A 16,950-nucleotide genomic window follows, 5' to 3' on the forward strand; every position below is an offset into this window, starting at 1 on the left:
ATTTTATCTTCTTTATATTCAACACGCCTTCTTAAATTTGTATTTGCTTTCCTTTTCTTTCTAAAAACCCATTTTACAACAATAACTTTTTATCTTTTGCCTTTTTAATTAGTTTCAAAGTTCTATTTTTATTTAAGTTTTCTACTTCTCTATTCATACCTTTTTCCAATTTTAAGCTTCACTGCTTAGCATTGCTTCCTCATATATATTTGGTACTGCTAAATCACAAAACTTAACATATGCATAATTAGTTCCAAAACCATCAGTTTCATACCTACTATTTGGTTTTCTTATTCTCTCTCTCTCTCACTGACTGTCTAGGTTATGTTTCATTATTTTCATCATTAATTTTATTTTCTTCAGATCCTTTACTTTCATTAGTTTCATATTTTTCAGACTCACTTCTTGAATCTTATTTTTTACTTTTGGGGTTGGATTCATTTTTATCATCAGTTATATTTATATTGTCTTTAAATCTAAACATTATATTTTTTTGTATTACGTCAACATGTCTTGCATTTATTATTTTGTTATTTACTAGAATTTGGCAACCTTCTTCTGTATATCCTAACATTATTCCAAATTTCACTTTATCATCCCATTTTGATTTTCTTAACTGATCTGGTATTCTCACAAAAACTCAGCTTCCATATAATTTTAAAAACTTGGCACTAGGTTTTTCACCAAAATATATTTCATAAGGTGTTTTACATTTAACAGTGTTAGCTAGAGTTCTATTTTTTTTAAAGTAATCTGTAGTCATATATGAATGATAAAAAATATCTTTCACCATAATTGTCTACTGTGGTGTAAAGCCCTTGAAATCAGTGTAAATCATTTCTAAAATTTCTTTGGCTCATTTTCTTGTATATTCAAAAGGTAAGTTATGCATTTTACTTTTTATAAATATTGAGCTTTTCATATATTCTGATTCTATTTCTTTTGGTTCACCAATTAATAATTCATTTTTGCGTAAAGTATTTAAATAATTAAAATTCGCATGTCTCAACGTATGATGTCATTCTCTTTAAGGTCATTTTAATTTTACTTTCTTTGTTTACAAAACTTACAGCTATTCTTTTATTCTATTTATAAATCACATAACTCGTCACATGATATAAATTACCTTCCTTTATAGCAATATCTGTTAAATCTCTAATTTGATTATAAAGTTTACAAACATTGCTACTTGTTTTTATTTTATTTTTCATGTTACTTTAGAATAGCTTATTAAATTTTGTTTCATTTCTGTTATATAAAAAAACATTAAAGTCACTTCACTGTTATTTCCATAGATTTGAAAATACTGCTTTTATTTTTGTGATAGATAACATATGACCATCTCCTGATTTTACATTGATTTTATCTATCTTCTTCTGATAATATATCAGTTAAATCTCCAATATAATAATAAGATGGTGGGAGTGCTTTCAACATGTATCCTAGTTTCTCCTGTTCAGTGATTTTTGCACCTGCCACTTTGAGCTCGTTTTTTCTTTCCCAAATTCATCAAAAAATAACATCACTTCTGACATTTTTTTCAGTTTTATGCTCTCGAGATTATTTCTACGTATTATTTATAATTCCATATATTCTTTCAAATACATTTAATCAAATGTTTTCATAATGTTTATATGTTGAATCAAGTTCACTGATATATTCCAGTTGTTTATTCAAAATGGCACTGTAGATATAGTTCATAGCGCTGTATATGCTTTCCAAACACCAATACTATCCACATCATTTTTTCCTCTTTTAGCAATGTCTTTAAAATTTTTAAACTCAATAACATGGAGAACTCTTTTTCCCAATTTGAATACTCAAGTCCCATCTAAAAACAGTATTGCAGTATCATCTGTTTTCATGTACGTCATTTTGCTAGAATTTTTTTACAAGTTTTCTTCTTTTTAACTTTCAATAGCTACTTAATATTTATTTTCACACTTTATTAATACAACCACGCTCTGCTACCATGTTAGAATAAATGTTTGAATTATGAACTTATTTTATGTAATCATTAATATCAGAAGTATTCAAATTATAATAGTTAATATTCAGATATTGATGTGTATTATTTGACTATTTCATTAAGACTAAAATATATACACATTTTTCTCACTGTCATATGGCATTGACAACATAAACAAACGTAAATCTACCAAAACTATGTATGATTAATTTATTACATATTAAACAATATTTACATTAAATAATGTTATGCTAACTTATTTTGGTATCTTTTAAGGTACTGTGGGCAGATATACCTCCAGAAGAATGCTTCAAAAAACCTCTCATTTGATAAAACGTTTTAGTGCCAATGGATACAAAACGACAGTTTTTATGTAATGTGAATAAACATTTAAAATCATCTACACTTAGCGAGGAAGATATGAATTTTGAGGAACCCAAGGAGCAATATTCACAATTCCATCTCGTTAAGAAGCAGAAGTCCCCTACCTCTTTACACTCGCAACATGGGCCTGCCACATCCTTTGCTAGTTATTTTGACCCAATGGGGAAAGTCGTCAGGTTAGTGATAAAACTATACATACTCTTACCCACTTGTAAATCTACATAATTGATAGGAAATCTAATTTTGTTTGCCAAAGTTTGAGGTTTTTGGGGTCCCAAATTAATTTCGTTTGTTATGAATGCACCGTGCTTTAGGGTAGTCAGTTTACTAATGTAAATTTATTTATTTCAGGTGAAAGCAAACATTACGATGGCACGAGGTATATATGTTACCAGAGGACCATTAGGAATTTTTGAGCATGAGCTATGGAAGTAATTTTTTCAATATTTGAGGCCTTCATTCACACCAGCAACAGGGAAGTCCTTATCTGCTACCCTCTTAGATACAAAGTACAATCGTATGATAATTGGTGTTCGGAATGTCATTGATACACCTGATGATTTGCATCTTCAATGCGATGGTTGGAGCAACATTCGTAATGAATATATTTTCAATTTCATCATCTACACATCAATATATCTGAAGCCTGTCTTAGCTAAGTTTGTGAATACAAAAGAAAACAGGCATGACTCCATCTACCTTGCTTCTCAAATTCAAGACATCATAGACGTGTATGGAGTCCATGAATTTTTGGTACTGATGGGAGATAATGCCAGAAATTTACAGAAAGCTTTTGAAATTGTTCAAGGGAACAATGCACAGCATGTTATTGTGCCCCTTGGTTGCCTTGACGCTACATTTAACTAATGGGGACATCCTTTCCACTTGATTAAATGTGTAATTATTATTTCTAGAAAGATAAAAAAATAGCCAAAAGTTCAGTGCTTAAGTTTCATATCATTAAAGCTTCCTGGGTTGTAAATTTACATTACCTAGAAAGTTGATACAACAATAAAAACTGCTTGTAGCAACTAGTCATGAATAAAGAAGTGAAGGACCTATTTAAACACCATAAAGAGGTAAAAACTAACGTTTTAGATGAGAAGGGGTTCTAGGGTTCTTGTAGACAAAAATGGTTTTATTGTTAAAACCTATAACAACCGCAGTTCTTGTTCTGGCAGACAATACAAAGTGTGTGTGGTATTGTAAAGAATTTAGAAAAAAAATATTTTTTTTTATATACCAAATAGCTTCTTCTCAAGTTGGAATAAAACAGTTTACAGAAAGATTTTCTGTGGAGGTCAGTAGAAAGCATGGCCCGCATAGAGTGGTAAACAGGACTAGCATGTGGTACTGGCCTAAGTAAAATAGCAAGTTGGATATTATCAGCTCCAGCAACATCAGCGGCGATTGAGAGGAACTTCAGTCATTTCGGTTTTATCCACATAAAAAATAAAGAAACCATCTAACAATAGAAAGGGCTGGGAAAACCACATTTATAGGCTACAGTTATCTTGAGTACACTATCCTAATTGTGTTTCTCAGGGGATTTCAAAAGCCACTATATTGCAATGGCCACTTTCTCAAAAAAAGTGAAGAGGAAGGAAGTGGAGAGGAGGATGATATGAAGAAGACAACAATGAGTAGAAAGTAGTGATAGTGAACATTGAATTTTGTAACTAATGTTAAAATATTGTAGTAATTATAGTTATTAGAACAGTACATATGTCTTTTTAATTTTAAATATCAGGATTAGAGTAAAAACCCTGGTTGTATTACATTTAGTCTAGTACAAATATACCCTTTACAACTCAGTAGAAGGGATACCATTGGTAAAAATGTGCATTTGTATTTATATTTCATCAGTAGATATTTTTATAAGAAAAAGAGGCTGTGAAATATAAATTCCTGTTAAAAATAATTAATTCCTGGGAACATTTCCAGGAATATTCTAAAAAAGTTTAACCATCTTCTGGGAATTTACCCATCACAGACCTTAATTCTGTTTACGGTTAGTGTATAAAATATTGTCATATTATATATATGAGAAATAAAAGTTATATGTGAACTCAGGTACCACAAAGAATGGTCATTATTTTAACTTTTTGTAAAATTCATTGTCATTTAAATTACAGGAGAACAAGTGAAAGTGGAAATGTTGAAGAAAGTGGTTCAAGTGATGTTGAAAATCAATCTGCATTTGTTGATAGCAAAAAAAGAAGGTTAAGTCTAGATAAGAAAACTAATAAACCTAGTTGGCAGAAGCCAGTATCAACTTCAGGTAATGTTTATGATAAGCATTAGAAGTATGATTTTAATAAATTTTAAGCTTTATCTGTGATTTCTGTGAGGTGGTGATATCTACTTTATATATTATTTATAATTGATTAGAATTACTATAAGTAGAAAACCTTTTTACTAGAATGATTAAAATAAAAATAATACAGAATAAAATAGAGTAATGTATACTACAACTAATAGTTTTTTAAAGATTTCTTCTAAAAGATGTCAGTTTCTTTTAACAGTAGTTTTTAAATTATAGACTAAATAAATTAATAATGAAGATGCATTGCGACTCAAAATATTGCAAAACCTCATTTGTAAGTATTTGAACTTTAATTTGAATTTACCTAAAACTTAACCTGATAATTATTTATTTGTATATTATTCTTAAACATTGTTAACTTAAAACTAATATACTACTTGGGTGCTAAGTAACGATTAAAAATTTAAACTGCCTTTTAATTTACCTTAGTTTCTGCCGAGGTAGTTTGAGGCAATGGCACCCCCTGGAGCTTTGTACAAGCTTAGTTGTGGATCTGGCTTAAGGGGGGAAGATAAATAAGAAAACTATAAAAATAAAATCAAAAACATGGTAAATATTGACGTGACATAATAACATTTTGATTTGTAATATAAAAATCTATCTCAGATTCCCTAAATCAGTGTTTATTGAAACATTTAATGCCAGTTCACAGTAATCACAGCTTGTTTCAGAAATTTTGAATATTTAACCGAATTATCAAAAATTGATGAATATACTTCGAGGGTCCTTGATCACATATCATGTCACCTCCATAACGTTAAAACTCATTAGCTTTTATTGTTGAAATTTTTTTAATCTACATTTAGAATATTAGAAATGTAATGATTCTCTGTTTTTTGTTTCCAGCCTCATAAATTCATATCAGCAGTTTTAGAATAGTATATTACAATTATAGTTTATTTTTATTGCATATAATACTCTATAACACTGTTAAAGTTTAGTTAACAGTTTATTAATTCACATGGTGTAATTCTCTTACAGTTAAAATAAATGGATATAAAGCTAAACATACAATCGATGAAACAAAAAGAATGCTTAGATCTAATACATCAGCTGCTGCTATGCGTGTCAAAACATTGAGATCTAGAAATGTTGATTTGCATTCGACATATGTTAAAAGAGAAAACGTTATAAAGATTCCAAGCTCAAAAAGAGAAAGCTTAAACCCTACCAGCAATGATCTAATAACCAGAGAAATGGACCCAAAGAGCATTAAAGGAAATCAGCTGAACAGAAAATCTGTATCAAAGAAAGTCACTACACGCTGGCCACAACAGGCTGAACCAAAGCATTTAAAATCAACGCGAAGCCAAACATTGAGAAATTTAGCCAAATAAATTTGTAAATACTTTCGTTATTTATTTACTTATTAAGTGTAGAAGGCTATTGATTTGGTAACCTTGTGTATAAAACGTATTTTTTACAAATGTAATTTATAAAATATGTATATATTTAAATGTATGTATTATTAGGTTTAAGAAAATTGTTGGAGTCATTATTTTGTTGGTATTTAAGAAAATACAAAACATACGAGTTCTGCCAAACTGTTTTATATATTCTTAAATATACGGTCTTCAACATTTTTAATGTGTATATATATATATAAAAACTGAATTATAATATATTATTAATGTTTTTTGTCCATTATTTAATTTAAGGTTATTTTTTTAAAAAAATTTTAAGTTATAAAAATAAGAAGTCTTAACTAAGTTTGTGGTAATGTAGTCGATTCCATTTTTTTGTGTGAAAGTGTGTATCTAGTTTGTATGTTTTTACATCTTGTTCTTAATACCTGCTGAGTTTAGATAATTGATTAAAATAACATAACAGATCAAATTTATGTCACTTGTGTGATTTAATTTCTTTGGCTGATATTCTGGTTTTGAGATTTTTGTTATAACTATTTTAAGTAGTAGGGTGAATTGATTGTCACAGGTGTGACATTTTCTCAAGGATTTGCTCTCTTGAGAATTAAATAACACTACTTAAAAATATTCAGAACTTTGAAGAACATGAGATGTCGATAGTATAAATACAGCAGTATATATTCACTTTTTTTTTAAAGTTATTTCTTTTAAATTGTCCTGATGTCCTAAATACACTGTTTTGTCACGGGTGTGACAAAAAATGGACTCTTCATTTCACTCCACTTGCATTCTTACTGTTGTAAAAATCTGTGAATTTAATGGACTTTAATCTGATAATAGTGTGAAAAATCATTCTAGGTGATCATGTTCCATGACAAGAAGAATACTAACTAACTGTCCCTTTCTGTAAATAAGAGAGGTTCTTTTCTGTCACAGGTGTGTGACACTCAATTTTTAACAACAATGTTTGTTATTTTGAGAAGTTGCTGAGAGTTATTTATTAATATGTTTCATTAAATGAATAAAAACCACTGATTAGGTGTAATTATGTTTATTTTTGTGAAATATAACATAGATCTATTATAAAAACTACAGAAACATCAATCTACATTATACTGTGACAGATCCATACAGAATGTTAAGGTGGAAGCAGCCTTTAATTAGCCACCTGTTAATGTTGGCTCAGGCAGCTTCATAAAAATATCACTTGCAGACACAAACAAGACTGCTGTCCTTCTATTGTTGAAAGAAGAAAATGCAAGAATCTCTTTTCTTCCGTAAGAAATTTATTTCATAATAATCAGTTTCTTTTCCCTCAATTTAGCCAACAAAGTATTTCTTTAACCTCTTACTTGCAAATTTAACCAGAATGAAGTCATTGAGTTCTAATTTGCATGTGTCAAATGCATTAGGCTGTCCATGATCTGAGCTTTCATTAGAATTCAGTATCTGAATCTGTGTAGATGTCCCTCTTGCTTTTGAAAATTTGGTATCTCAAATTTTGAGCTACTAGTTCGCCCAGCAAGTAAATTGTCAGAATCATTCACTTTAAACATATACTTTGACTGCAAAGTTGGGATTGTCTTTACATTTTCCCACCACTTTTCCAACATTTCCCTACTTTCAGTTACTTTCTCTGGTGATACAAAAACAACTTGAACTCTTTCAACAGATTTAGCATATTCAAAGAAATCTTCAGAATTCACAGTAAATTTCCTTGTCCTTACTCCATTCCACACCAATCTCTTTATGCACCCACCAATTCCATCTACTGCCCCCTTTCTATGCGATGTGGCAAAGAATATCCACGTCCTTCCACACCAAAATTGGAATGCATTAAGCACAGATTAGAGAGTGTGTATTTATTTTTAAATTGAGCTGCGCAGCCATCTAAAAATACAGTTAATTTTCTGAAGTGCTGGAACTCCTTAAGCAAAGTAATAACTTCCCTCAGGAACAGTCAGACAGAACATGTGTCACGTCACTGATAATTAAAAAAGAGTGAGTCATTTTTAATCCAGGCACAGCATACTTGTGCATAAGACCAATGGGCAGTCTGTATCTCGTCCTAGTAGGTTGCAACATAATTTTCAGCAAAGTTGATTTGCATAGTTACATGATCCTCATCAGTATTTGTTTTATACTCTTCAAATGATTTAACTTTCATCTTTCTCACATATGAATGAACTTTGAATTTTGACAATTGGACATTCAACCTGTGAATGGCATCCTCTAGCGAACCTTCAGATTCCAAGAGTTTTGGATGATTGTCACATTCACTGTTTCCAAGTAATGGTTGAATAGAGATCATATTGAGAGGGAAGCAAAACATTAATATCACAGATACAAGATTCACACATACCAGTCATGCATTTTTCATTCAAAATGTCACAACACACAGCTCTTAGTAACTGAAAGTAGAAGTAAACTGAAATTAGAATGATGCTTACAATTGCATGCATTGCGAGGCATCTGTGAACACAAAAGAACACATTTTGGATGAAGTTCATGGAACTTTTTATTTGGATTTCTGGAAACTCCATTTGAAACAAAGCTGAATGCTTCTTTGACTGTCATTATCATATGTCTTTTCTGGAAGGAAGAACATTCGCCTGTTTTACGATTCTTTATTTATAAGAAATCTTTGATACCAGGAGCCTGGCGGCTCAAATCATGACAATAAAACTATTACTTTTTGTTGACTGGTTTCATTCAGGGAAGTCCGTCTTCGTCTAGCACTTTTCTCCTCAAAAAGATCTTTTTTGACTTCAGGTGTATCACATACCAGCTTTCTTATTACTGCTTTTTCCCAGGACTGTATGGTAATGATCGTATCACCTTTTTTACAGCCTTGCCTAGTAACTGTGGATATCAATATGAACCTAGTTTTGGTGCTTCATTTCTAGCCTTTTCTTCTTTTTTTCTTTGTCTTTCTGCATCCTTTAGACACTTTAGTTTTAACTTCCTGGTACTGCTAGAATTAATTGCCTTTATTTTCTCTCTTCTTTTCTTGTCCCTCTCTTGTTCCTTTTCTAATTGCACTTTTCTTCTTTCTTCATCTTCCTTAAGAATTTGCCTTAACTTCCTCATCCAGACTGTAGAACTCATTTTGCCTAAAAAGTATATAATAAGTTAATAACCTTGCAGAAGAGGCTGAAATGATGTAATTTATTATACAATTCTTATATCGTAAGGTATACTGTGTCACTGAAAATTATGTACTTGCATTCAGATTTATTTTTCAATTAAAAATTCTCATTAAATAAAGAAAAATATTTTACAGAATCAGGCTTAGGCTAGTGTAAAAATATTCTGTAAATGTATAAAATTGTGGTATTAATTATTTTATTTTAATTGGGGTGATAAGAAATGTTTATGCAATAATAACATAGAAGTGTCACGTGTGTGACTTAAATATAACATTAATTTTCTTGTAAATATTGATTTTGTAACAACTAACTGATATAATTGATGCTGTGACAGTTGTCGCACATACTTGCAATTCTATACATTATTTATTTTATTAAATACTTACCCCAGCTGGATGTCACTGGAATTTCCAATATTGCTAAACTTGCTGTTTCAACTAAACAAAAAATCAGTTGTCTGAAGTAAGCTGATAAAAAATGAAAAGTTGTTGCCAACTTAACTCTAAAATATGTGACACTACTCTTAGAACAATTAATACATTTGAGCACCATAAAAAAATATTAAAACTTAAATCTAAAAAATAATATTTATCAGGACAATTAAGTATAGCTCGTAAAGAGTACTCTTTTATCTTAGAACATTATGTTTTTGTGGTCAGGCTCACTTTTTCATGGATTTACCCAGTAAAAATAGTAGTTATAGTAGTGTTAGAATTTTAATACATTTTATATCAAATTTTATGAATGTATTCAACATAATTGTCATGTAAATGCACTGTGACTGACCTTTGTGAATATTCGTTAAAGTTGTGGTGCTTGGTGCTCTTATATTTTCATGTTGTATTTTTTTTTTAGTTTTATAATTACTATTTGAAGCCAGTTTATATTCATTATTGTAGTTAGCACAAATTATGCTCAGTGAAGTAAATAATGAACAAGATGTTATAAAATAAACTACTTGTGATAACATCCGTAACCAAATTATTGGTTTTTTGTAAGCTTGTCTGTGTGTATGTACGTATGTGTATGAGTAATGTTATTTTCACTGTAACCGTAGGTAAACGTGTATATGTTTATGTACTAATTGTTTTTAAATATTTTATGAAAAATATAAATATTGTTTTTATTATAATTTATTTATTTATATATATATATATATATTTATGTGTATTTTTCTTCTTTTTTTTTTTAATAATTTGTTTAAGCAAATTTGCTTCCCAGTGCTGTTTGAGCATATTTATCATTCTTTAAAATACTTTGTATAAGATTTTATTTGTGTTGTATTTTTAAGTGCTTATTGTTTAGTCTAAAATCTTAAGTTATTAAAATAGGAACTGCATGGCAGTACTTCTTTTTATATAATATCACTGTTAATTAGAATTGTACAGGATGTAAGCCAGTAATTTTACTAAAAACAAGTAAAGCATTACTTCAGTAAGTGATTTAAAATATCAAGTAAAAAAAATTCTTAAAAATATATGTTTAAAAACACTTATTTTTGTTTGCCTTTTTTTATTGTTAAACAGAAAAATTCATATTTCAAAAACAGGTTTAAATGTTCTATTAGATATAATTTATGCTACACTTTCTGTGAAATTAAGAAATATTATGTTCATTGTATTTTAAAATTTCAAAGTGGCAGCCTTCATTTTAACTCTGTAAGTCAATGTGTCTGTAAATAGTTTAGTCAAATCAGGTTTTATTAAATAAAATGTGAAGTAGTTTATTTTATACAAAATGACAACTTTCTTCACTATGTATACTTATAATTGTCATCATTATACATATTACCCTAAATACTAAAGTGAAATGATGATGTTATAGAGAAGCCTCTTGGAAAAAATGTTTTGTTGACACAAAGAGAGTGATACAAACAGTTTTGAAAAGGCTTTGAAGATGTTCATGAAGGTCATGAAACAACCGATGAAAATGTCAACAAAATAAAGGACATTATGACCAATAATTGTCAGATCACTGTTAGAATTGTTGCTGAAGAAGTAGGAATGTCCTACTTCTTCAGTCAATTTTCACTGACATTTTGGGTATGAAACGAGTAGCAGCAAAATGTTTTAGAAAATTTTGAATTTTTAACAAAAGCAACATCACAAAACAATTGTTAGCTGACATTACTAATGATTCAGAATTACCCAAATGTGTCATATAAGGTGGCAAAAAATGAGTGTGTGGTTATGGTATTGAAATAAAGACCTGATCATCCCGATGGAAATTTCCTGTAGAACCAAGACTGAAAAAAGTTTTGGAATATCTGTTATTAATTAATACTGGATTATATTTCAAAATTTCTGAGTCAAATCAGTCGGCTGGAACATAACAGTAATTGATTAATAAGCTAATACAGAAAATGAAATTAGAAAAGCAGTAATGAACTCACCCTACTTCCTGGTGCTGAACAATGTTTTACACAGTAATGACCCAATTAATTAAAAAAATTCTGTTCATACTTTTTAAATTCAGTTTCTGTATCGGTATAGAGTTTTTTAAATATATAAAACACTGGTTCATACAAAATTAACTTTACAGTATGTTACACATTCAAAAATATGACAAAAAACTGCAGTTTTCAATGTATTAATAAACATAGAAAACAAAGTGTTTTAGAATATATATTTATACTTTTTTTTTCTTATTTTATTACTTTAAATCAGTTTCTGAACTCGTGCTGCTTATTTATGTTTTATTATGTATATCTTATAACAGGAATATTAGAAATCAATAGGTTGTATAATATTAACTACTTGATTCTTTTTCATTAAGGGATTTTTCACGATAAAGTTAAAGTTCCTTTTTGAAAGGTGAGAGTAGTTGTACTATGATATGATGTAAAAGTGGACAGGGGATTTGGAAATTTGTTAGTTGTATACATTTCATTATTTTATTAAAAAACGTTTTTTCATAGGAATGTTTTGCAACAGAAAATTTTGACAAAAGCTTCTAATATATGTAAATTTGTTTTGGGTATGCAGATAAGTAAGTGAGATCTAATGCAGTTTGGAAAAGGAGCCTAAAAGTGATTTTCAGTTTTGATTTTTAGAGAATGTTAATTTTCGTTTTGCCCTCCTTAGTTGAAAATTAAAAGTCCATTTGTTGTAAAGAATTAATAGATTTATGAATATATGACAAAACTTAATTTAGTAATTAAATTTTTCTTGTTGGAATTTTTTTTACAAAAAAAATTGTGTAAGACAGTAATATTTAAAATTTATAGATGTTTGAAATTATATAACTTGTATGAATATAAAATATTTTACAAATAATTGTTGAATGTAAGCATAATTACTTAAGAAATTGTTGGAATTTAAGAAGGATGTTGGCAGAATTTATTATATATGTAAATATAGTAAAACCTGACTTGAACAAATCACCGGGATCCTAATTATTCTGCTAAAACTAGGTGTCTGTTCAATTATGCTGCACTATAAAAATTGGCTTCCTGACTCTGTCAAAACTAGGCTGAAAAATGATTCCATTGTTTGATGGAATCATTCTAATTTCTGCAGTCCTTTAAACTTTGAACAGTGTCTTGATAAATCTTTTCTTTACACTTTTTTTCTTCCAACACAATGTCATTTGTCTCTGCCTCTTCTTGCTGAATCTCTAAAATTCTGAACTAAATCAGCTATATCCATTGTGTTTGATTCAGTAGGCATGTTCTTTCTTTTTTTTTTTTTTTTGCTTTTGTTGTAAACATCAGCATTTTGTATCTTTGTATGTCCTGCAGGTCATTCTGTTTTACCCACTAGAACTTCACCAGTAGAAAATCCTGCTTTATTGGTAAATTCATTGTCAGATGATGTAGAATTCATATTTAAATGTAAATTTTGAATTATTAATTCACAATATTGCACTTCAACATTTTGAATGATGGTCTGACCCATGTGAAACACTTGTGGTGTTTGAAGGATAACAGGTTAGTTACATATTGAATGTTCAGTGCAAGTTTAGCATGTTGCCTTACCTAAAAAAAATAAAACATTTGTTTTCATTTTTCCTACTGTCAGCGAAAACCATAACTGTTTTTCTGTGATCTGTGATGTCATTCATGAATTTTTTTTCATCTCCAGAATATTTTTAAACAGGAAGTTTCTGTATATCCATGTATTTGAAGTTTCTTGAAGAAATCTTTTTTTTTTAATTCCATTTAATAAAGGATACTGTATGAGGCAGGTCTTATTGTATAATTATGGAAGGTGATATGGAAAAACTCCCTGAGATCAGGGATCTGTGCATGGTAAACATTTTTTAATTTACTTTTACAAAAGAATGGCTTAAAATGTTTGATTACTTGCAAACAGCTAAACTATTTGTAAATTCAAAAGATAAATGTTATTTTAGATTTTGATACAGGTTTTTTTTGTGTTAATGTTCATTATATGCTGGAATGGTATGGTAATTTCTTTGGTGGTGGTTGTGACTTGGGATAAAGTAAATTTTTTGTTGACCAAAAAATTATGCATTTTTTCGGCGCATACACACATATTTTTTTCCTTTAAATGAAATCTATACTTGTTTACAGATTGATTCAAAGATGAGCTTACTTACTTAAGTTCCAATGATAGTGTTTTCAGATCGTGGTCGACTTCAGTCTTCATAAGATTATTACAGTCACATTTAATAATTAAAAAGGCTTGTTTTTAGAATATCAATATTCATTAATCTATTGTCTGTTTGAATCCTTTACAGTCAGTTGTAAAATGTATGACTGCATCGACCCCAATCAGAAGCAGTTTTCTGTATTTTGATTCTCATCGTTTTCCTCCTTCCCCTTTCCTTTATTTCTCTTTATTTGACTGGGTGCTGTAGGGGGGTCAGTCACTTTTCATCTCTTTTCATCCACTGTGTTCTGACAAGTATATTGTCTGCTGTATGATATTATGAACATGAATTTTGTTGTTACCCTAGACTGCCCATAAAGTACAATCGTACAAAAATAAATTAAAATTGTTTTTCCATTTATATTATATTTATACTAAATAATTTGTATTATTTATTAGTCAATGATAATATGAGATATTTAATTAATCATATAGCTTATGTAAAGTTATTCAAAATAACTTTATTATAAAAGTGAAGTATATTTTATTTTTGATAAATCTTGTAAAGTTAAATGATTTTCATATAGATGGTAATTTTATTTATACATCCTATTATTGAGAAATTAAAATGTATGAAAGAAACTGCATCATTTTAGTAGGAGTAAAGAAAAATCTATTGTACTTAAGACTTGGCTTGTGATAAAATATTTTTGATAAAAATATAATCATCTGCCATTTTGGCATATTCTCCTGTTATATAGGTTGATTCCCTTGATTTGTTTCAGTAATTTCCATTCATTTATAGCAAGCATGTCCATGACTCGGCAGTAATCCAGATTTAAATACTTTATTTTAGTAGAAGAGAGTAAATAATTAATTGATAAAAGAGACAACAAAAAGGAACAGATTTTATTTATTAAGTATTGATGTATATAAAGAGTTATAAAAATTGACAATTTTGGCTACTTCTGCATTTTTAATTTAATATTTTTATATTTACTATTTTAATATTTTGATTTTATATTATTATTTTGATATTTATTGTCAAAGTTTCTTATCTATTTATCAATTAAAATAAGATGCCAAAGAAGAAAAGGTATAAAAAAGCATTACTTACTATTGTTATTATTTTTTTCTAATTATTTTATTTATTTACGGTACAAGGGTGAATATTTAAGTTTATATTTTGATGTGAAAGTGAAGGGTAGGTGAATCCTATTATCCACTGGATGTGATAAAGGTTTTCAAAGAAAAATAAACTATCATATCAATTTTTTTTACCATCATTACTGCTGTTGACGGCAGGGCAAGAAGAAGTATTTAAAATTGTCTGTTTTATTATATGTGGTATTAATTTTCAAAAACTTATAAGAAAACTATTTCTTTATATTATGAAATTAGGTGACTGACTGTAGAAAAGTAATCATTAAAAGATAGCTGTGCAATTTTTTTTTCTGGAAGTAATAATCGTATTATGCATTTATTAAATAAACATAATTAAAAGTGCCTTTTGCAACAGTTGTTGGATTTGAGAGTCTGTCATCGAATGTATTTTGTGTTGTTATTTTTAAAGGTATATTTACCCGTATGTAAGATGGTTTGTAATGTTAATATACTTAAGTATTTTTTCCAGTATGTTCTCATTTCCGAGTAGAAGAATTAGAAAATAAAACAATTTAAAGATTATTGGATTATTATTTTAAAAATATTTTTCCTTCCTTTGAAGTCAGAAATGACCACCTGTTATTTCCTAGGTATATATGTATTAGTTCTGAATCATTAAGTCATTACTGTTCTGCATGATTGACAATTAATGCATTTTCATGCTTGTATTTGAAGGATAGTACAGATAAAAGTCGTGTCAATTAAGAGATAGTTCGTCCCAGAATACACTACTGGGCTTTAAACAGCAACATTTTGATTATGAATATCAGTAGTACATAAATGGGGCTCACACATCATGAACCAATAGGATTGAAGTATTTTGGTCACGTGAAACTGGCACTGCTGCTCAGTCTTCTTAGAATTTCCCTGTGGTTAATTCCCTTTTTCCTTGTAGTGTTGCCAACTTAATTCTTTTACACAAATATTATTTAATTTGAATATTTCAAATGTTGGTAGAACTAAACTACAGCTGTTGTCTACTAAGTTGTGAAATCACAGGTCAGCAGAAGAATTAAATAATATTTTATGTAAAAAAGTAACCATAGGCCTCTCGAACTTGACTGCCCAGTGATGTGTTAGCACACACTACCACAGCTTCTGCAAGTCATCAAATTGAAATTTGCTCTTCATAAGCCACAAGAAATCCTAAAATAAATAATTATATTTTAATAAAGTTGCATTTGTGTGAGTAAGGTAGTCTTATCTTAGGATGATCTGGATCGCTGTGGCTGCTGCACCGGTAGTAGCTTAATGAGGCCAGTGCACCAGGAGTTCATTCAGTTAAACTTTTCAAAAATTGCCAGTACCTCAAAAACAATGTCCTAGGGCATTTTTGACTGAAAAAATTGTTATATACTCGATGCTTTGTATATTTGTTATATACCCATTCTTCACACAGGTCATATATAGTTCTATATATATATCTCAAGAAAAGTATGACTGATTCAGAACATTCAAATAGATTCGTAATATTTAACAGCTAAGATATACTGTGTAGACTACCCATGCTTCACACAGTTCACATATATTATACATATACATAAATATATTTGTATTTATCAATAACAGAGCTTGCGTTTTAAAAAATTCAGACATTGTTGTGGTCTTTACAAGCTACTTTATATTGTTTAAACTACCCATATAAAGCACAGGTTACATCTTTTATATGTAAAAAACCATTTGGTAATTAATATATATAACAAGTTTTGTGTTTGAATAAGATAGACTTTAGGATGATTCTAATCATTGTGGCAATTGCACAGGGAGGCAACAGTTGATGGTCAACATGCTAATCGAGACCTGTGTACCAGGAGTTAACAGATGCATGGGACATAAACTGTCTGCAAATGCTGTCCAGTGAGTGAGGGCAAGAGACAGATGTTGCACAACTTAGGCCGACATTAACAAAATTGATTTCACTACTTGGCTTTATTTTATTAGGTGATATTTGTATTACATCAGTAGTTTTTCTGTTCAGCACTTGGCAATCACATTTATCTACTGTACCAGGAGTTGGCAGTTGACCGGATGTGGTTCT

At 29.3% G+C, this 16,950-nt stretch overlaps 1 protein-coding gene across 6 annotated transcripts in view; it reads left to right on the forward strand.

The window, feature by feature from the left end:
- Nucleotides 1-16,950, forward strand: part of Pp2C1 (protein phosphatase 2C) — a 66,789-nt gene that overhangs the window by 45,042 nt on the left and 4,797 nt on the right. For 3 of the 6 annotated variants that reach the window (XM_075362985.1, XM_075362988.1, XM_075362987.1), the window contains 2 exons: nucleotides 4,489-4,634; nucleotides 5,661-15,434. In XM_075362985.1, the coding sequence (XP_075219100.1) occupies nucleotides 4,489-4,634; nucleotides 5,661-6,016 (502 nt within the window). In that variant the 3' untranslated portion in view covers nucleotides 6,017-15,434. Of the gene's footprint in view, nucleotides 1-2,245; nucleotides 2,405-4,488; nucleotides 4,635-5,660; nucleotides 15,435-16,950 lie in introns of those variants that run through there. The other 3 variants (XM_075362986.1, XM_075362989.1, XM_075362990.1) reach the window with 3 other exon arrangements.

The sequence above is a fragment of the Lycorma delicatula genome, chromosome 4 (assembly GCF_047948215.1).
Source record: "Lycorma delicatula isolate Av1 chromosome 4, ASM4794821v1, whole genome shotgun sequence".
Classification (NCBI taxonomy): Eukaryota; Metazoa; Arthropoda; class Insecta; order Hemiptera; family Fulgoridae; genus Lycorma; species Lycorma delicatula.